This window comes from Lingula anatina, chromosome 10, assembly GCF_051362555.1.
Source record: "Lingula anatina isolate TDL-2025a chromosome 10, LinAna3.0, whole genome shotgun sequence".
NCBI lineage: Eukaryota > Metazoa > Brachiopoda > Lingulata > Lingulida > Lingulidae > Lingula > Lingula anatina.
This window is the reverse complement of record NC_141776.1, coordinates 2,603,090-2,625,098: the sequence shown is the minus strand read 5'-3', so window position 1 is coordinate 2,625,098 and position 22,009 is coordinate 2,603,090. Positions and strand designations below refer to the sequence as shown.

The 22,009-nt window shown below is 39.7% G+C and overlaps 2 protein-coding genes across 2 annotated transcripts; one reads left to right on the top strand and one right to left on the bottom strand.

Annotated features, from left to right (window-relative positions):
• Positions 1–4,524: 4,524 nt before the first annotated feature.
• On the top strand, positions 4,525–9,927 carry LOC106170501 (monocarboxylate transporter 14). Its single transcript, XM_013550385.2, has 4 exons — positions 4,525–5,417; positions 6,290–7,432; positions 7,731–7,781; positions 9,392–9,927. The coding sequence occupies exons 1-4, from the start codon at positions 4,826–4,828 to the stop codon at positions 9,484–9,486; spliced, it is 1,881 nt and encodes a 626-aa protein (XP_013405839.2). The 5' UTR covers positions 4,525–4,825; the 3' UTR covers positions 9,487–9,927.
• A 35-nt stretch (positions 9,928–9,962) lies between these two features.
• On the bottom strand, positions 9,963–15,874 carry LOC106163758 (monocarboxylate transporter 14-like). The gene is made up of 4 exons (XM_086997766.1): positions 14,522–15,874; positions 11,527–12,672; positions 10,776–10,826; positions 9,963–10,333 (listed from the first exon to the last, which is right to left on the bottom strand). Exons 1-4 carry the CDS (start codon positions 15,120–15,122, stop codon positions 10,239–10,241), a joined length of 1,893 nt encoding a protein of 630 aa, XP_086853892.1. The 5' UTR covers positions 15,123–15,874; the 3' UTR covers positions 9,963–10,238.
• Positions 15,875–22,009: the final 6,135 nt, after the last annotated feature.

Here is a 22,009-nt window from a genome sequence, read left to right as displayed (position 1 = left end):
ACGATTAAATAAATGTGCAAGAAGGATTACGGAATGAGTTACTATTTACCTCTGGCGCTAACTTCGCCCTGCTACATAAATAAACAAATGTTGCAGATCGTAACAAAAAAACTTTATTGTAGTGTTTTTATTATATATGGTTTACATACCGGGGTATTTGATAGTGAGACACTCCTCGGCTTTAACGAATCACCCGACGTTTACTATGCCCCCCCCCACGCGCCCCCCAAAAATGCTCCTTTGATTTCGAAATGAATTTGTTTTTAAGGCAAAGAAGTCCAATACCCCTTTCACGACTCAGTCATTGTACAGCATGTTGTAATCGATGAAACATTGAATTACAGGTACATCGTGTAATGAACTCATCAAACCAAACTGTTTTATCTGTCACGTGCCCTCTTTTGCCAACTTTAAAACAGCTGCTACTCTTGTTGCTTCTTAAGATAATTAAACTTGTGGTCAATAACCCCCTATCATATACTTTTTTATTCTCTAACCATGAAAAGCAAATAGTGAAAGATATACATTTAAGATATCAACTTAACGATACATTCTGTAATAGCTCACAATCAGTGTAGATGGACCTTGAATATAAAGTTATTTATTGTAAAATAAATGTATACGTGATTTTACCTCTGTCGTTTGTGTTATTTCAAACAAAACGATTTCCTGAAAGACCAACTTTAAAATGTATGTCTATTCAGCAAAATAATGTAATTTAATACAACTATGAGTAATGTATTTAAACATCTCTTATTATGTCCATGATTTAAAGTGCGGCCGTATATGCAATGGGCCATGTGGGATTATAATTGCATACCTTGATGCAAAACAGTCTATCGTTTCTTCCACCGCGAGTCCCTTTAATTAATGTATTATACAGGCCCGTAGCCAGCAATTTCAAAAGGGGGGTTCTTTTTCTGAAAAAGTGGACCTTTTCCCATAAAAACTACATCTACCTAGATCAAATTTTACCCAGAGTGGACCTTTTCCCAGCAAAAGGGGTGGTTCTTTCGAACTCCCCGAACCCCCCCTGACCACGGGCCTGAATTACTCTTTACCCTTTTTATTTGACACTGTCTCTGTTTCTCTCCCCTTTTCCTTTCTTTTGTAAGAAGGAGGGTAAATAATTAAGCACTCAAAATATGCATCACCAATCTTCAGAAAAGAATGAGTGAACGAACCATTGGGCTGGCCCACAACGTCCGACACAGCAGAATAAATCAAATAACAGCTTTCACAGATTCCACTGCAATTAGCTGTATATTGTCACTATATACATAATCCACTGCACGCGCGAAGCTGTTGAACAAAAGGATAGTTCTCTATGGAAGACCTTTTGTTTACATAAGTACTCTAAGGGGGCGTGCCTACCCAGGCGACAAGAGGATTAGGCTAGTCACTATATTCCGTCAAAATGGTTTAGCGACCCTATCATTATCACACTCCCTCTTTTGTATTTTCTGACCTTATAATTGTATCTAATCTTGTTATGTTAGATGGAATAAATGCACACATACATAATCTTATGACGGTATGAAAAGTATATCTATATTCATTTTGTCGGTCTTATGATTATTAGTTATTGATATTTAACTATACAGTTATTGGTATAGGAACAGTGTACTTAACTTCTGAGATGAAGATGAAGACGTGAAACTGATGATATGCATTAAGGAAGATTCTTACTTAATTATTTTTCTGTATGTTTTTGTTCAATCGTGGATTGGGTTTGATATAAAGCGATTGTTTCTCTTATAGCCATCAAAAGAGAGCGCTACAGTGTGGACAAATATGAAGATGAACGATGCGCTGGTCGCACCGTTGTGGTGAATGCTGCTGATTGGACAGAGAAGGTACCGCCCGATTGTCTCACTTAGTGCATTCCTACTAAATCTAAAAATGACAACCAAGTAAAGAGAAACCGTTTAAAAAATGTGTCAGAGCCATAATAAGAGAGTAACAAATTTAAACATCCGCGCGGAGAAAACGAATAAAAATATCTGTGCTCTTGGGCCGCACATTGAAAGGTGTAAAAGCCAATACGGAATATATCCACGAACATTTGTATTTTCATAAAAAATTATCAATCTATCTTCCTTTAAATTATATTTGGGGTTTCATGTCAAATGCATTTCTATCTTATCGTAGGTTTATAATACAAAATCTATGTACTTAGTTTTGTTTTGCATGAATTTATGATAAAAGACAAATGCTGTGTTTAAGGAAGTTTATTTTAATGTATTTTTTAATTTTAAAATATGCCTAGGGACAGGCATGTCGTCCCCGGGAGATAATGTAATGGTAGTAAGTGACAGCATGCAGCGAATAAGATGCTCTTATGGTATTTACATGTATACAACTGCGCTTAGTGTAAACGGAGAGAAGGCCGCTTCAGATTGCATGAGGCAGAAACAGAAATGAAGGAAGCGGCGCGGGTAATAACTGGACAGTAGTTCAATAAATGATAAGAAAGATAATATCTGAGTTGTATTTGCTACCTCGCGTAACATGAAGAAGACAAGCCAATAACTTCGTCACATCTGTATAGCTTTAAGTAGTAGAATTATTTATTGTGAACATGCGTCTACACATACACTGTACGTTATATTGAAGTCTACCAGGTGGCTTTCGGTGGATTTAAAATACGATTTCTTTCAAATACCGTTTTACAGTATCAGATGACGTGTTTTAAGATACTTCATAGTATATTACCACTGCGTGCAATATCTTATGCGGAGATGAAGTCGCATTTTATCCTATGAAGTCGATTTGTCAGTAAAGTCAGGGCATTTATCCCATGAAGTGGTAATATACCATGAAGTATCTAAACAGACGTGCTTTAGGATTTTAATAATATTATTATCTTTATATTATTCATTTTTCTACGCCAACGCTTTGAAATGAATTGGGGGCAAAATTATCAGCATATTTCCTTATCTAAGAGTATGATGCCAAAAAGTTGCCGCCTGATTTTCGAGTTTTCCGAACTGACGGATAGAAATTTCGGCTACAAACGTTTGTGCTAGAATTTTCAAGGTAAGTGACCCGCCGAAGATTCAAGTAGCAAATCTCGTCATGACAGGCCCCATATTCAGAGTGCAGGTCTTTAAACTCTCAAGTTATTGGAGACGGTTACAATATTGAGGTGAGTACCCAGTAAACTGTGAAACTCAGATTTCAGTGTACAATATCCCTGCCTCGTAAAATATGCCCTATCGTCGTTGCACACCCCGCGATAACTGTTAACTTTTCAATTCTAGTATCTGTAAATTGTCACACATGTATTAGAGAGGCGAGTATCCAGTAACTCAGGGTCACATTGTACAATATTCCCGCCTGGATGTGTCGAATTCGAATGTGTTTGCGAAGACTAGGCACGCCGTTCTTTGAATGGATGACACAAATAATTAAATCTGTGCCTGCTCCGTGTGTTGGATTTATCTCATTCAGTCAAACACTATAATCTTTTGTACCCCTTCTCCTCACGGTTGGGAAAATATTTTTTTCGCGTGTGTGTTTTCTCTTGCACTTTGCTGAAATGATGAAATTAATTTTTATGCGACCTCATGAAAAATGAATTTTTTGGCAACTTTCAATAATGTGTATCAAAAGAAAACGCTGCAGCATTTTAAGTTTACATAACATATTTGTGCCACGCCCCGCAGCCTGCTTTAAAATCCATCTTGTTCACGTCACCAGGTATATTCTTTACCGTTTTGTGACATAATAAATATCCACCTCAGTGCGTGGTCGCGACGTTAAATAGATTTTGAACTGCTTTTCTCGTAATAGAAATGACGAGTTTAAAGGGATAATAACTCTTCGTATGAGATCTATATTTCACAATAAAAACCTTGTGAATAACTCATAGAAATATAATATATTCTGTTTAACCACATAAACAGCAGTTATAGCTATTATTCTGATATCTGAACTTGTCTTTAGACCACGTGACCTCCATTGATATCTATACTCTGTTAAAATCTCTTAAGAGATTTTAACAAAAAACCAAACTTTTTAGAAAAAAACCAGGGACTAACTTTGAATGTAAAAATGGATTCATTAATCATTGGTAAGTATGGGAAAATTGTTGTTTACTCCAGGAAAATTCATTTTTTGGCCGAAACGAAGAGTTATTATTGCTTTAATTAAACGAAAAACATAAAAGTAACTACATAGGAAAGATAGACTGTAAACTATTCAAACTGATTGGAACGCCAAAGGGCTCAATTGCTATAGTCCTATAATTCCATAGTACGCTGGGTAGAAACCGAGTACGAATGTTAAGATTTTTAATCGAGCAACAATATACAGAATGGACAACAGAGACCATAACTATGCAAAAGCGTATGCTTCATTAGTTTCATCAGGAAGGACAGAGCATATGCATTATTCCAAGGCAGTACATTTATATTGATATAAATAAGGGACTCAGTGAAAGTTAAATCCATCATTTATATACATAGCTTGAAGCTCGTATTTCATTTCTTAGAAAAAAATTATTTCAATCAAATCAAAGGTCGAATAGCATTTAGCTTCAGGTATTGTCCCCGATCTAGGTCACTGCTTTAAATAAACGCGATCGTATCCCACCGGCCCTTCAGAGTCAATATAGTTGAGATTAAACACGGTCTGGAGTTTATTTACCTAGCCGTATGGGCCAGCTGTAGCGGCTTATATATATACGGCATATATGAAAGGACTGATAACATTGAAAGTCTAGCCTTGAGTACTATCAAGGGACCGGCGTATAGGCTACTGGTCTGGTCTATTGGCCGGCGAATACCAACAGCACAGCAAGCTAACGGCTGCACTGGATCAAATGTCTGCTTTGTTTGATTCCGATTTCAACCTCGGCGGTTTCTTCAGTCTAGGATCAGCATACAGCGTGTACAGTAAACCTCGCAGTAACTCTGCCGACAGCTTTGATAGTGCTTGTTCCCCACACAAAGCCGTGCGTTATCTGCATCCTCCAGTGCAGCAAACAAACAAGGAAGGTCAGCAACCTCAACATAGCAAGTATCCTGAATGTGAATCTGGCATTAGAGTAGAAACAGTGTATTATAAATCAAACGCAAATTACAAGGACATAGACAGAGGGTGGGCTTGGGCTGTACTCGTAGCGTCCTTCTTCTGCAACTGCATCAACATCGGCATCAACAATTCTGTCGGCGTGCACAACGCCGAGTTCTTGATTCAGTTTCCCGAAGAAACGCGGAGTTACGTTTCTCTGGCTGGCAGTTTGCAGAACTCTGTTTGTGGTCTGACAGGTCTGGTGAGCGGCATCATCGCCAATAAGTACAGTTGTAGGACAAGTATTCTTTTGGGTGCCATTATTTCAGCGGTCGGCTTTATTGGTACCGCTTTTGCGACAAATATAACAGAGATTATTGCAACCTTTGGGATTGTCGTAGGTAAGTTACGTAAGAGTGCCTAAGGTCCATTGTGCGCGCGCATGTATACATTCTTGCGTTTAGCTGAATAAAAAGAGCCGTTATACCAACTGAATGTATTAATCAATTTAGTCACCCTATCTCTCCTCAGTGATATTTCAATGAATACCTCTTTATCACGTTTAGACCAGCAACTTAGTATTGTTTGCTGCATGGTTGTTATCAAAGCTGCCGAGGCAGTCATATGTACAATGTGCCAAATGTTACATTATAAAACAGTATTACGCTCAATCCACGTTAATGACAGTGGAACCTTTTTTTGATAAACTGAAAACTGAAATATTGTAACAATTGACGAAATTTTAGCCCCAATAATAATAATTATAGTCAACTACAGACTTAAGTGTGATATTGATCGTGTGTAACTTGGCTTACCGTATGGACATTATGAAGAAATGACTTTCATTTGTCTGAAAAATCAAACGGACTTAAGAGACGTTGCATCATTCTTTAGTTTCATTGTTACAGTTTGCAGTTAGAGTTTATGAATCTTTAAAAAACGCGTTTCTTCTTACTTGTTTAACGCCGGTGTCCGGACCGCGAAGCAACAACTGGCATCGGTGTATTCATCTGAGCGGCTCTTCCCTTGATCATCTTTGGCTACGCTACCGTCAGAGAGAGGGAAGAAAAACCGCTACAATATTATTGGATTATTGAACCGCCAAATACATATATAACTATCTGTTTTTCTATCTTTTAAACTATATTTGTCGAGAGGATAATTCTTGTATTACATCTTTTGCAGGCGTGCGATAAAACCATATTTAAGATTATTGTTCAGTCTTCCAAAGTATTGTAGCCTTAATCACACGAAGAATCCATTTCCTTTGCAGGGATTGGTACGGGTCTCGTATACACATCTACAACAGTATGCGTTGGTCAGTATTTTCACAAGAGAAGACCAATGGCTCTTGGTATTACTGCAGCAGGTATGGCCCTGGGACAGTTCATGTGTCCACCTCTTTTCCAATTCCTCATAGACGCGTATTCCTGGCGAGGATCTGCCTTCATCATCGCAGGGCTGTGTCTGAATAATTGCGTCTTTGGAACTATAATGAAACCACTAAAAGAACTTCACGTCGAAAGAAAGGGCGTAATAAGTTCTACATGTAAAAGTTCTCGTTTGCAGATGCAGAAAGACACCGACCAAACGTCTGTAGTCAACGGTGACCACGAGCCACGAAAGGAAAGTAGTCGGATTAACGTGGACGCTGCCAAAGACGACACTGGCCAAACAAGCCCGCAGGCTTTGTCAAATGACGCAACAAAGGCTGATTCTTCCAGTCGTTTTCATGATGACAGTGTCAAGCATGCATGCCAGTCAAGCCTTTTGGCAAATGGAAACAAGCACAGCACGCTCGAGTCGTCTGCGTTTCTCAGCCTGTCGATTGGAGCTTTCAGCAGCATGACGTCGAATATCTCTCAACACTTCGTATCAAACGGGCAGCTTAATGCAGCACAAGACAATGCCAAATCAGGCTGCTTAGGATATATGAAGGCGATTGTGGACGCTCGGCCACTGAAGAGTGCGGCGTTCATTTCTCTAAGCATTGCGGTATTCTTTTGGGCTTCTGCTAGTCTCATCTGCTCTGTTCATCTTATCGCTTATACATTACAACACGAAACCACCCCTCAGCAAGGCGCCATCTTGTTGTCAGTTATTGGCGTGGGGAATTTTGTCAGTCGTCTGCTTGCCGGGGCAGCTACCAACGACAAAGAGCACGTGGATCAAGTTACCCTGGGCGCAGGCGTCATGGGGATCTCAGCGCTGCTCATGTACTGTTTACCGTTGTTCATACAAAGTTATTGGTCCCAAGTACTATTTGCTGCACTATATGGTGTTTATTCAACCGTCCTTATACCTCTGTTGGCACCAATGACGGTTGAGACTGTGGGACTGTCGTCGTTGGGAGCTGGGTTTGGGTATCTGATGGTAATGAGCGGTATCGGATGTGCAATTGGCCCTCCACTGGCAGGTATTTATGATCCCATTGTGTTAATTGGTCTGTTTGAGATGTCCATTTGGGAAGGCTCGTGTGGTTCATTGACGTTGATGGGCGTGGCTGAGAACATCCGGGCTCCGTCTTTCACTGTCAATCAAGACAATTAGCTATTTAGCATTCTAAACATTCTAAATGCCTTAATTCTTCGCTCCTGTAATAATGAACAGCTTTCAAATAATTATTATATACTTCGCGAAGATATGAACTGTACAAATGAATTTTTTTTCTTTCTCATCAACTCTTTAATTCTTATTTTAAATTTGTTTTGAAGGTTATCTATACGATGTCACAAAGGATTACTCAAATTCGTTTTATTTTGCGGGTAAGTTGAAACGTATGCCTTGAATTTGCTTCATTGGCGTGTAAACGAGATTTTAATGTGTAAAATCGGCTCAAAGCGGCTCAAATCGCTGTAAAGTACTGAAACAGCTGAACTGGGTTTCACTAAAAGAACGTCGAGGAAACCACGCGAAAGAAATCATGTTCAATTTCCACAATCAACTAGCACCTTCCTATGTCTCTACCTATTTCATCCCGTTTAGAAATAAATCCATGCTACCTCTACGGACAACATCTAAAAGAGACTACATAATTCCTTCTAAATTCACATACAAAGGTCCTGAACACTTTTTGATGACAAGCTGGGATGAACTAAACACCACTCAAAAAAAATCTTCCTTCTGCATCCTCCCTCAAGTATAACCTTAGAAATGAAACCTTCCCAGCAACAATGTCCACCACCCATCTGAAGCTTCCGAGACAAAATGAAAAAATCCTTAATAAGGCCTGGGTCGATTTTTTATTTAGAGCCCAACTATATGACCACAACTGGACAGCTATGGCTTCTCCCAACTGTGTTTGTGGGAAACCCGAAACCATCCGACATTTTTTCTTTCAATGCCCACTGAAACAGAGGAAATATCGTGATCTCTACGAATCTGTTGAAGATATACTTGGTGTAACTTATGCATATTTCAGAACCCAACTAGATAAGATATCCCTCTTCCTACATGGCCATAAAACACTAATATCTGGACAAAACGACAAAATTTTCGAAATAGTGTCGGATTTCTTAATCAAAAATGTCTGAATCCTCTTCCATTTCTGTTCTGGCGCCTACCACTCTCTCCTGATGGCCCATTGCCCCCCCCCCCCATAATTACCTTTCCCCCATGCCCTGTCCCTCACTCCCCTCTAATGCCACTCATGTCCTCGTCACTGTCTTTTTCTTGAATATTATTATTATTATTATTATCATTATTATTATTATTATTAAATTTCAAAGGTGAGCATATAATGCCTAGGCGAATTGCCACCTTTATTTATACTGTATCAATATTTAACCCTCCTGAGAATAAAGATGTTTAAAAAAAAAAAAGTTGAAACGTATGCCTTGAATTTGCTTCATTGGCGTGTAAACGAGATTTTAATGTGTAAAGCTAAAAGTAAGCGTCATCGATGTGAGGTTTTGAAAAATTGAAAATCTTAAAATATATAATAAGTATCAGGCCGCATTCAGATTCACAAATAGTACCAGCTGGGTCGGTCGTACTCTGCGGGAGATAAAGTGCAATCAGTGGAATTAAGCAATTGTCTGACCCGCCACCTAGAGCAGTTAAGGGTAATTTACTATTGTGTGCTGATTAAGTTGATTTAAACTGAGCTTAGGGTGACAATTTGAATGTAAAATGATGACTAAGTTTTTCAAGACCATGCATCTGGTTAGTCATGTGCCTTATCTGCTCGATTTTGCCATTAGATCTTTTATATATCATTAGATAATCAGTACGGGGGAACTTGACAAAATAGTACTTTTATGTTCAATTTTTTTTTGTCACTTAGTTTTTCATTCTTTAATTAAAATAAATTGTACTTTTAAATTTAAATGTTCTTTTGCCACTTGGTTTCTTATTTCTCATCCTTTCAATGTAGGTTCATTCTCTGCGGCCGGATCCCTCGTCTTACTGACGATTCCAGTGCTCGAAAACAGGCGGCGCCGAATACAGGAGAAAAATAATATGCCTTAGAACTTGTTTGGGCCTTGCACCAATGAAACTATCTTGAAGGAATCTATGCTGATCTTTTTTTCTCTAGTACTGCCGTGTTTGACGTGTTATAAAATTGCTGGAGTCGGGAAGGCTGTATGGTACGCTTAATCAACCGAAGTGACAGGAATGGTAGTCAGCTAGGAACGGCAGTGATTTTCACGTTACTTTGTATAGGTAACACCCGTCCCATTATATTAAGGCCTACTGGATATAATACTGATGGCTAACCCATTCGTCCCCAGATACTGACCTTGGTGCCTATGGATTACCCTAACTTGTACTACAGTAATATTATCGCAAGGGCACTGGGACCTGCAATCCTAGTTCTTCCAGTGCTGTCACACAGGGAACAAAATTGCTTCCACGTCCGCGGACTTAGGAAATTAATCTTAACAAGGATCGTTAACGTAGGCTACAGATGCTTAGAACTGATAGAGAAGACAAAACTGAACAAATCTTTTAAACACACGTTTTATGTAACTTTCAAATATTAACAAAATAATGAACACTTTATACCGCTCAATTTTACTCAATAATTTTGTCATTTTTCAGTTTAATGTTGAGGTCCATATGGTTAATGTGCGCAGTATGTTTTTGTCCCATACAGATGAGAGTAAACAGCTTGGTGACTATGTAATTACATTTAAACGTCGCATAAGAATAGAATATACGAGGACGCCCAGGCACGCGCCTCGCATAACACGGTCCCTCAAACTGACGTCACGAAAACTCTAAGCTGACGTCACGTCACTCTCAGTTTTGAGGCGCCTGCTTTTGAGGATGGGTATCGCTAATAGCATGATGGAGCTGCCCATAGATAAAGCCCCTGAAAATATTAAATGCAAATTAAATTTTAACCTTGAATCGACTCAGCACATGTTACAACAATCATGTTAACGCTCTTTTATTTTGACGAGACAACAATGATTTGTGGAATACTACAGTGGATTTAATCTACCTGCAATTTCCCTTTTTTAACGACAAACTTAAAATTTATTTTATTTTGATATATGCACATACATTATTATAAGAAAACGAAGTTCAAACATAGACATCCATTACAGTATTAAAACCAATGACAGTGTCATGAATCATAATCTATTTAACGCAGAACGACAGAGTAAAGGAGAGCACACCTTAGCTCCAGAGATACCCTTAGCTCCAGAGATACCCCCCTCCAAAAAAACATACCCATGCCCTACACAACGCGAAGCAGAATAAACTGCGCCACAATCTCTTCAGCAAAATCGGACAGTGACAATACTCACCGGCAAAGTAGAACGAGTACGAATAATCTTTAGTGTGATCATAAATAAAACCTGGAAAAAAGAAAATATTTGTATACAATTTAACATTAAGCGCATGGTTTAACTCAAAAAGAAAGCAGACCTAATAGAATCTGCGGCGGACTGCACTGGCTTACAGAATGTAGGTTTGTAAAATGTAAGAAGATTAAAAAGGAGAAGGTTAATGCTACGACCTGCTTGGCAAACAGGAGGAGTTATCACACGTGTTTGTGCATCACGTTTGTGACAGCTAATGTTCGCATACTTATCAGCCTTCGCTAACATGGCAGATTAAACGATTAATTTATCTTTGATCAGAAGACCAGTGATATTCGTATGAAGTAGGGTTATCTAAAAGCGAAGGTGCTAGGTTCTGTCATGATAGAAAACGTAAATAGAGAGAAGTGAATGGCAAATGAAAATTGCAGAGTGTGTTAGTTGCGATGAGAAGAATGTGTTGTCTTCTAAGCATGCATGCGCGTGCGAGTACGACTGCCGGTGTAACTTAACAGAGAGTTCCCCTTGATAGAGAGTCCGCTTTCCATTCATTTATGCGGGTAAGCCTCGCCCTAGATTTTGACCCACTTAGGTCAGGCTAACACTAACCATTATAACTAAAAGGAAGGCGGACTTTCTGTTACACGGAGCATCAGTCACGTTATACCGGCTAACGACATTGCACGTGTTCTTATGTATTTTGTTGTGTGTATAAGCATGCGTTTGCATCTATTACCAGCCAATGGAGGACCAATCGCACATCCGGTGCCGCTCATCACCATCAAATACCCGAACCCAGCTCCCAGCGATGACAATCCAACAGTCTCAACCGTCATTGGTGCCAATAGAGGTATAAGGATTGTTGAGTAAACACCATAGAGAGCCGCGAACAAGACTTGGGACCAATAGCTGTGGACTAGTGCTGGAAAACAGAACAACAACAGGGCTGTTATTCCCATGACGCCTGCGCCAAGGGTCACTTGATCTACGTGCGCTTTGTCGTTGGTAGCGGCCCCGGCGAGGAGACGACTGAAAAAGTTTCCCGCGCCAAACACCGACAACAAGATGGCGCCTTGAATAGGGGTGGTTCCGTGCTGTAGAGTGTAGGCTATAAGGTGGAGGCCGCATGTCAGCACCTGAGCGGCCCAAAACAACACCGATATACCAAAACAAATAAACTCCGGGTTTTTTAAGGGATGAATGTCCAAAATAGACTTTACGTAATCCATGCAACTTGGCTTGTTTCTCTCTACTGCCTCACTGAGCTGATTATTTGAAACAAAATGTTGAGAAATGTTCGACGTCATGCTTCCGAAAGCTCCAATTGAAACACTAAGAAAAGAGGACACGCCCAGGCTTCTATGTCTTGGCTCCGTCTTTAAGATATTGTCACGCCCTGCCATCCTGTGACTGTTCTCTTGACGAAAGCGATGTATGCTAGTGTGGCTGCCTGGTACTGAGTCATTTGAATTACGGTGTATTCCGTTTGGCGTTGCTGTCGTATCTAGGCTTATATCGTTATCTATATGCACTGGTACATTCAGGCGGCCTTTGGCGTCGTTTATGGAAGCTTCGTTGGCTTTGGCTATTTGTGCGCGGCGTTCGTTTTCTGGGCACGCCGCTTCGTCTGTGTCTCTGTGTGTTTCTCTTAAAGGTCGCATGATAGTTCCAAAGACGCAATTATTCAGACATAATCCTGCGATTATGAATGCAGATCCTCGCCATGAGTATGTGTCTATGAGAAATTGGAACAGAGGTGGACACATGAACTGTCCCAGGGCCATACCCGCCGTAGCAATACCAAGAGCCATAGGTCTTCTCTTGTGGAAATATTGACCAACACATACTGATGTAGCCGTGTAAACGAGGCCGGTACCAAACCCTGCGAAGAAAATGGATTTTCGTTGCAGATAAAGTAAAAATACTATGTAAGACGTCGTAAAATAATCGCAGAGATAGTTCAATCTACCATACACTCTGATCTTTTTTTCAAAAAATATTTACTATAACCCAGAATTTCGTCAAACGTATACTTTATACATCCTGTAGGCCTACTGTTAAATGACAATCTCTGGTAATTTATTTTCCGGTGTAGGTTAGTGCGAATTCGCCTTTCACATTCTGAAACCGACGTCCTACTACTGTTCTCCAATCTCCTTTCATACAAAAAAACTTCTTAACAACATCTGAGACCTCTAAAATGCAAAACACTGCCTGCTCTTTATCCACGTGGTGAAGAAAGCTGACGCCATACCAAAAATAGCGGCTACTGGCAAAGCACAGAAGGGCGCCCTGTTGACCTTTGCCAAATATATTGACCATCCCCAGACCATATCGTACCAACTGTGGATCGATCTATCTCCGAGGAGATTCTCGCTAAATTGCAATTTATTTAAGCAGCTTAGATGTCTGTCATGCCCACTGAAGATGATAGGGGGTAATAAGTTAATGTTTAGCATTTAAGCCGCTTAAGATTAACAAGTTAGCGAGAAACCCCTTGGAGATGGATCGATCCAGTTAGATCGATCTAGGTGTGGGAACCCAGTCAAAGAAAGACAGTTTTACTTACAGTGGATAGATGACTGAACCAGTATTTGATTAAGAAAAAAATTCTTAGCATTTCTTAAAATTTACTGTTACACATCTTGAAACGCTCAAGGGTAGACGAAAAGGCCAAAATCTTCGTTCCTGTTTATGACTTTAGGGCGAAGGTTTACACCAAAGTCAGTGCCATGAAAAACTGTCAACTCAAGAAACTTTGTCTTAGTATTAAATTATCTGCTGGAATGTATCATACCATCAGCTCCGTTTTCAACTTACAGCTGTTTGAGTGTCTGGTAAGATTTGTGGATCGGCACTAGTGATGCGGGTAATATAAGAAATTTAAGATCATGCTGGCAATACCGAAATCTGGAATCTAGGGTAATATAGATCAGGCCAAGAAAACATATTTAGCAGATAAATATATGAAATTATCATATGCAACATTTTGGAATAACTTGCAGGGTTAAGAAAGAGCAGCGTCACCCGCCACACCCCTATTCTGAATAGAATTAGGACTTATTATCGCCAAAAATCTATCATCTCCAAGAAAAAAAATGTAATGTAAGACATTACAAGATATATATTGGTAGAGAGACAGACGATGGATGCATGATTGCTTGGTTTACACGCATACAAAACACACGTATTATCCAGAAAAATTAAGAAAAAAAAAAACTTATCCAAAATGATGCAAAGCCAAGGCAACGTATTAATTTTCAGTGCGAATAACGTGATCTCATACCTCGAGTCAAAGTTATTAATAAATTCTCACTTAAACATTGCGCAGAGAAAGTGCAAGGCGGTAAAAAAAAGCCAGTTTCATTTAAAAAAAAAATTTCTCTCTACCTGCTAAAATCTATCACCCCATCGGTTGCTTAAAGTCGACCTGTATGTATATTCACCAAGACGCTGGTCCAGACCGGTTATGCAACTTCATGTTTACAATATTAACTCTTAATCTCCAAGGTAAACAAAACTCGGGTTAACTGTGCAGAAGTTACTGAAGGTACTGCAGGTAATATTACGTAAGGAAGCGTAGCGATAAACTTAAGGTTCAGTAGTCCGCTCTAAAATCGCTTTCCAGGACTGTGAAGTCCGGAGAGAGAGAGAGAGAGAGAGAGAGAGAGAGAGAGAGGGAGGGAGGGAGAGAGTGAAAGAAAGTGTGTGAGAGAGAGATTCAACATTACCAACAACAAATCCAAATGTTAATATAATCTCCGGCACATTTGTCGCAAAAGCGGTACCAATGAAGCCAAGCGAAGAAATAATGGCGCCCAACAAAATACTTGTCCTACAACTGTACTTATTGGCGATGATGCCGCTCACCAGACCTGTCAGACCACAAACCGAGTTCTGCAAGCTGCCGGCCAGAGAAACGTAACTTCGCGTCTCATCGGGAAACTGAATCAAGAACTCGGCGTTGTACACGCCGACAGAATTATTAATGCCGATGTTGATGCAGTTGCAGAGGAAAGACGCTACCAGTACAGCCCAAGCCCACCCTCTGTCTATGTCCTCGGAATCTGCACTTGTCGTATGATATACAGTCCCTTCCCCGTTGCCGGCCTCACATTCTATATTCTCTGTATCCTTGCTATGTCGAGGTTGCTGACCTTCCTTGTTTGTTTGCTGCACTGGAGGATGGAGATAACGCACAGCGTTGTGTGGGGAACAATCATTGTCAAAGCTGTCTACAGAGTTACTGCGAGGTTTACTGTACACACTGTATGCTGATCCTAGACTGAAGAAACCGCCGAGGTTGAAATCGGAATCAAACAAAGCAGACATTATTCTCGAAACGACGACGATGCTGGTACTGCTGCTTTTTTGTTATGTGGAGCAGATTATCTGTTACGCCGGGTAGATGTGTAGCTCCGCTTCTAACAGCTGCAGGCGACACAGGTATACAGCAGGACCGGTTTACTCCTTAAGCACAGTCTTCTTAATGCACTCATGTAACCTTCACCTTCAAAACCGTTCGATAGGCCATCTGGGTAGTCTGTTCCTCTTTCACTGTTCTTGTTCATTATATGTCTTATATCGATCGATAACTGGAGCCGAGCACGTGACATGAAACGGTATTGTTTAGCATTGTTTACAGGGCCTTGTGTCCCCGTATATCCTCGAATAACTTGCATTCTGTACTATTTAAGGTTTAACAATAGCATGTATACGAATAAATAAATATGCCATTCAGTTCATCTGAGTTGAACTTGAAGTGGTACGCCTCCTTTGCTCTCTTTTCATTCATTCCTTTATTTGCTTATTCACCTCTGCTGTTTTTCGACAACGCCAGTCTTAATCGCAGAGATTGAGGATTAGCGGAGTCAGGTTTATAAAATGTGTTTCCTGTGCACCTAAATTACCTGTTTTCCCCTAACTTTCTCATTGCGTGAATGCTGCTGCGAAAAGCTCTTTTTCCCAAGGAAATGAACTGAAACGAACTTACCTATGTCAGATAAAAAAGAGATACAATTGCTTAGCAAACGTGAAATGCATACAGTCTGCATGTCATACATCAATGTCTTTTGTGGCCTACATAACACTGCACCACTCTTGGTCTCGTGACTTTGGAAAAAAGCAGTTTCACTTTTCATCAAATGTGATGTAGCATTTCTGGTCGTTATAATGACCAATTAATAAACCAATCCAGAAATATATTCGAAAGTCTATCCATTTTTTTTTTGAGTTCATCTGTAATTCAATCCAGACCATCTTTCGTAGTATTTTTCCATGGGAGATTCCGTGAATGCATGCCGCCTGTGTCCTGAAGACATTGGATTGCGGTAGTTGTGCCAATTGCTGCCGTTCTATAAAACGCAATTCCCGTGGAGCAGGTTGTGACGGGAATGCATACATCTTTACACCACAACTTGTAGGGGCGGAGGGGGGGGGGGGTGTTCTTTCCTTTTACATCCATTTTAACATAATGTATGAGATCCTATGAGAGATGACCATTTATTATGCTGCAACATGCAATTGCGTTTGTGTACAAAATCATATACAGAAGGATCACGCATCTCTTTTTATCCACAGTCGATATCTATGTATTTACAGCATACAAAATATGCTGTAAAAACATTAAAGTATAGTATTAACCACTAAATATGCAAAAAATGCCTAAAATAGCAACAAATACTTCAGAAAAAGGATCACTCATTTTTCACTATTCTGTCAGTTTTCTTGACATCCATAAAGATGACAAGTAGCATAGCGTGTTTAGTCACAAAACAAAAGATGTGAGACACAGTTTGTGTGAGTGTGTCTATCCTCTTCCCCATTTAAATAACTATTGTATTCGTCTGCTTTTACTTTCGGTCATATCCCTGTGATTTAATGCATTTTGTCGACCATTTCACTTAATATTTTCTTTTATTTTTCATTTAACCTCTTCCATCAGCGCATTTGGAAACGACATGGGTGTACTATACCCTCTACCAGGGCGAGTGATAGATTTTTATACAGATATTCACAGATATGTCTCTAGCTAGATAGATGTTCATTTTTGACTTGAAAATGAACATCTGTCTAGCTAGAGACATATCTGTGAATGTCTGTAAAAAATCTATCACTCGCCCTGGTAGAGGGTAGGTGTAATACCGGTACATGTAGCAACAGCGAACCCCTCAGGACAGTGAAATTTGTGGTTGAATATTGGGGATGAGTTCTACAAGTGAATCTAGCATTTTGTAAGGCGACCGGGAGGGGGGCGTAAGGATAAAAATAATACCTGACCAGAGATACAGATGACACACAAGAGTGGGGATATTGTTTTGTCTTGTCTTGATTCACTACGCTGTTTTTTGAGGGGGGGGGGGGGGGAGGGAGTGAGGGGGAGAGAGGGAGAAGAAATATCTTTGTAGTTAAGGAAGGACACTTGCTCGTTTTACCTCCGCTGGTCCCTCTAGATCAGCCATCATGTTTCTTCTCAAAGAAAGAATTTATTCGAGGGCTGAATCTTTCGTCAGTTTGACTGGAGACAACGCTGCACAGCGGAATGCGCACGTATTGTGCCTTCGGGTGTCGTCTGCTGGCGAGGAATGTGACCTTTGACCTCAGTAAACATCACTTCGGCGGATGATACTGATCAGTATACATCTGTAAACATACATCCGTGCACTTAAAACCTTTGATTTATTTAAGTTAGGAATTTGGTTGATGGCGAGGGGGGTGGGATTTTCCATAAAAAGGTGTGGATTTTGGGAACCGTTTGCTATGGAGTATTCCTCATATAAAAAAAGATCTCACTTGCCAGAGATTGTTACGAATGAAATCTAAATTCTTTTTCAAACTTGGAAGTAGTCAGTGGAAGGATGTGACGAAACTTGTCAACATAAACGCTGACATAAAGACCCCCCATACACAGATACAGGGTATGTACAGACGCACGTACACACCTCGACTTCGGGGTCTATAACAGGAAAATATCACATCTCCTCCTACACGTATCTTTGTTCATCTAAAAAGCACCTGAATTCTTAGATAGTTGTTTTAAAAAATAACAATTTTTATGAATTAACGATGGCATGTTGGTTTATCAAATATACATGTTTATAGATATTAAGAATTAGCGAGCTTGGTCAGAATTATTGTGTCTTATGTTACTAGCATATCATTTATCTTCGAGTCTAATACTCATCAATTTTTCTTTGGGTACTTAAATTCTTTGCACGCACTGCGTTATTAAATGAAAGGAATGTTGTATTTTAACATCTTGTCTGGGACAGCAGACAGACAAACATGAATCCTGTCCTATTATGCAATATACAAGATTGGTCGCATTTAGAATAGCGAAATAACAGATCTGCAGATCAAATATGACGACCCACTTAAAAACTTGTCGCTTAATAAAGGGAACCGGAGAAGATCAGCATTGGTCAGAATTGTGCCGGAAGTGACGTGCAGTGGTGTTAGAAACGAAGCTGAGTGGTCATTTTAACATAGAGGTGAACGGCAGTGAAGACGGGTTGTAGGAGGAAAAAAAAGTTTTCTAAACAACATGGTAAGATAACACTTTTTCTTTACGCATTTTGGGCAGAGAAAACTTGTAGAAATAATAAATGCATGATATGAAAACGTGACACGGAACTTGAAGGTGCAAAATCGTGCTTAATTGGCGGTCAACATGTTTTAAAATGAATGCTGCATCGACCGCCATTGCGACAAATAGTGTAAATGGAAAATAATTCCCGGGAGGCTGTAAATCGTTGCCATGTGGAAATTTGGCATTAATATAATCCGATATGTCCATATCTAAGTATTTTTGGGGTGTATGAGCTGCAATTAGAACGAAGTTTTAGAGGTCTTGAAGGACCTTGTGAAAACAAGGAAGTAGTTCGTAACTAACAAGTGAAATGTACCGATCTCCGACTGCTGTGCACAGCTGTATCTTTTTTTCAATATATTGACGAATTTTTGTCACAGGACAAATAAAACATTTCACTGACAAGATCTTCCCAAAAAGACAAAAAGAGAATTCAGGTGAGCTGACAGGTAATTAAGACTAGCTCAAAGTACTAATAATTGACATTATTATGCAATACTCAGTTGGTAAAACGATTCTCACAGGTAGATAACATGTAACATGACCAATTTCTATAGGCTAATGATTGCCAGCCTGAGGAAATTGATTGCCAGTCTCTTTTGTCAGTGATTTTTAACTCAGATAAGAGGCTGTCAGAATGTCACCTTTGTCTTGGCATTTGTCACTGATTAGCGCCTTCCCCAGTGTAAAAGGTATATCAGTGTGATCATGTGTGTGGAATTTCATGCCAGATGGACATATAAAGATCTAAAAATTCGTCAATATATTGAAAAAAAGATACAGCTGTGCACAGCAGTCGGAGATCGGTACATGTCCATTCCACTTGTTAGTTACGAACTACTTCCTGGTTTTCACAAGGTCCTTCAAGACCTCTAAAAAAACATCGTTGTAATTGCAGCCCATACCATAAAACACCCAAAAATACTTAGATATGGACATATCGGATTATATTAATGCCAAATTTCCACATGACAACGATTTATAGACTCCCGGGAATTATTTCCCCTTTACGCTTTTTGTCGCGCTGGCGGTCGACGCAGCATTTATTTCTAAACAAGTTGACCGCAAATTAAGCACCATTTTGCACCTTCAAGTTCCGTGTCATGTTTTCATATCATGCATTTATTATTTCTACAAGTTTTCTCTGCCCAAAATGCGAAAAAAAAGAGAGTTATCTTACCATGTTGTTTAGAAAACTTTTTTTTCCACCGACAACCCGTCTTCACTGCCGTTCACCTCTATGTTAAAATGACCACTCAGCTTCGTTTCTAACACCACTGCACGTCACTTCCGGCACAATTCTGACCAATGCTGATCTTCTCCGGTTCCCTTTATTCCCGATTAGCCACTGAAAAGATACCCCGCGGGAATTACGCAACCAGTATTCAAGTGGGTCGGCCATATTTGATCCGCGGATCTGTTAGTTCACTGTTCTGAATGCGCTCATTAATAATCACGCGTGAGAGATGACCAGTTTGAAAATTAAGAAAAAAATCAAGACGATTCTTTGATAGTTTTCCTAAGATTATTTTTAATAACTGGGTACTGGGTAGGGGTTGCAAAGGCGACCAAAAATCGTTAAATCAAATTTTTAGATTACTTACACCCGAAATACTTAGTTGGTGTGTGTGGTTGTGCGTGCATGTGTGTGTGTGTGTGGGGGGGGGGGGGGCAGTAGCAACATAACAGAACAAAGAACCAAAAGAGGACAAACCTTTGTAAAACGCTCACCAAGCCTTTACTGGTACCACTTTTGAGATAAATCCTCGTTGTCTGCCCCTATAGATAATCAGTTGCAAGAGTGTAATAAACGAAACCATGTATCCAAACATCTCGCCTTTATTGAGACGTTTTTGGTGTCAACATATGAGCAAAGGATCCTGACTGTTTGGTCCTTTCTGGGACTATTATTTGTTCATAATCAACGTTATTTAAGCGTGTAAGAACTTATTCCCATCTGTCTATGTATATAGATCGATGCAACGCCACGGGGACTCTTGCTGAATGCAATCATATTGACAGATTAACACGCCTTTTCTTTTTTTCCAACGAACTTCCATAATCATCAGCTTTTCCCTGTTCTGTATTTCCATTCAAAGCCGGGAGGAGGCGTGTTAAGCTGTTGAAGTGACTGCATTCAGCGAGAGTCCTCGCGTAATTTGATGGATGCACGTAAGTGATAGTTACATTGTAATAAGTATCACAGCCCAATTATCAAACTCATCATTTACTATTATTATTATTATTATATTGGGATTATCGAGTCATACACCGTGGCAAACCTCGGTAAGTGTAAAACCTGGTAAAGTGACAACTCTAATACTTGGGTCTGTGGTACCCTCTACCAGGGCCACAGATTGATTTTTCACAAGATATTCACAGATACCGTTATGTCTTTAAATCAAAAGACGGTCATTTGGTTCTCTTTCAATGTAGAAAATGTGCCTATAATATCTATATCACCCTGGCAGAGAGTAGAGCCAAAGTATTCCTCCTTATTTTTCTGTCTTTTGGTGGTCACTGCTGTCCGCTGGACACAGGTCAGTGACTCGCACCGAGTGTCCAGCGTGAGACTGACCACCTTCATTTGTCTCCATGTACGATAAAGTATTGGAATTTAGGGTGTGTCTCGCTGTTGAAATTATAAATAAACATCATATATCATACGGATTCATTTTTGTTGATTTATTAGTGTTTGAGACATGCATTTTGGTATTTATTTTCTGGCCAGGGACAAGACAGTAAAGAAGAAAAAAGGCATTATAAATTTAAAAAAAATGAATAAACGGTCTGGTGTCATTATAAACATTCTGAATTCTATGATATATTTACTGCACCTAAAACTCAGAGTTTTCACCAAAGTCAGGGCCGGAGGTTTTCGGATGCATACATTCACTCCATCGTTGGAATCAAAAATAAAATTTATTTCCACAGAGAGCATACTTGAAATCAGACTGAACACTTTATCTGTGGTAGTAACCCAATATTGATAGTACTTTGCAAAACGTCACGCATTTTCACACTAAGATATACTTAATTCAGCTTCCAAATGGTCAACGCTTTTAAAGCCTCACCCTAAAGCTCTCCATCTCACTATAATGAATAGCCATCACTTTGGCATCCAAATTGAACGTAATCAAAACGTTAGCGTGTGTAATGTAATGCAAGTAGTTTCATGTATCAAGTTTAATGTTTCCCCATTGTCTGATTCCCCTCCCTGTTACTATGACCGCACAAAGGTTGACTTTCCATTGTTGTTTCCGGGCGAAGCAAGGAGTTATAACTCCTTGGGCGAAGGTACTGGACCCCACCCACGCCTACTTGTCCGTGGCGATGGGGAGAAGATATCCTAAAATGGCCATCACAACTGATTTCAAGCAGATGATGAACCGTGAAGAAGCAGTATTGGTGGGACCGGGTGATGAGCCGTGAAAGCATTGTGTCAGTACTAAACTAGTTCGGGTATGGGTGCACATAAGATCTAAGTTTTAGTCTTCTTTGACACAAGATAAATCAAGAGTAGCGCATATAACTGAAGATGTTGCGCGTCTTTTATAACAACATCTTTAAAAGCAATATTATAGCAGAATTCAATGGACACATCGTGATTAAATGGAGTTAATCGTGATTA

Coding starts and splice junctions, on each gene's coding strand:
- LOC106170501 (XM_013550385.2), top strand. CDS start 4,826: ATGTCTGCTTTGTTTGATTCCGATTTCAACCTCGGCGGTTTCTTCAGT. Junction 5,418..6,289: donor AACCTTTGGGATTGTCGTAG/GTAAGTTACGTA, acceptor TTTCCTTTGCAG/GGATTGGTACGGGTCTCGTA. Junction 7,433..7,730: donor AATTGGCCCTCCACTGGCAG/GTATTTATGATC, acceptor TTTGTTTTGAAG/GTTATCTATACGATGTCACA.
- LOC106163758 (XM_086997766.1), bottom strand. CDS start 15,122: ATGTCTGCTTTGTTTGATTCCGATTTCAACCTCGGCGGTTTCTTCAGT. Junction 12,673..14,521: donor AACATTTGGATTTGTTGTTG/GTAATGTTGAAT, acceptor TTTTCTTCGCAG/GGTTTGGTACCGGCCTCGTT. Junction 10,334..10,775: donor GTACTCGTTCTACTTTGCCG/GTGAGTATTGTC, acceptor TAATATTTTCAG/GGGCTTTATCTATGGGCAGC.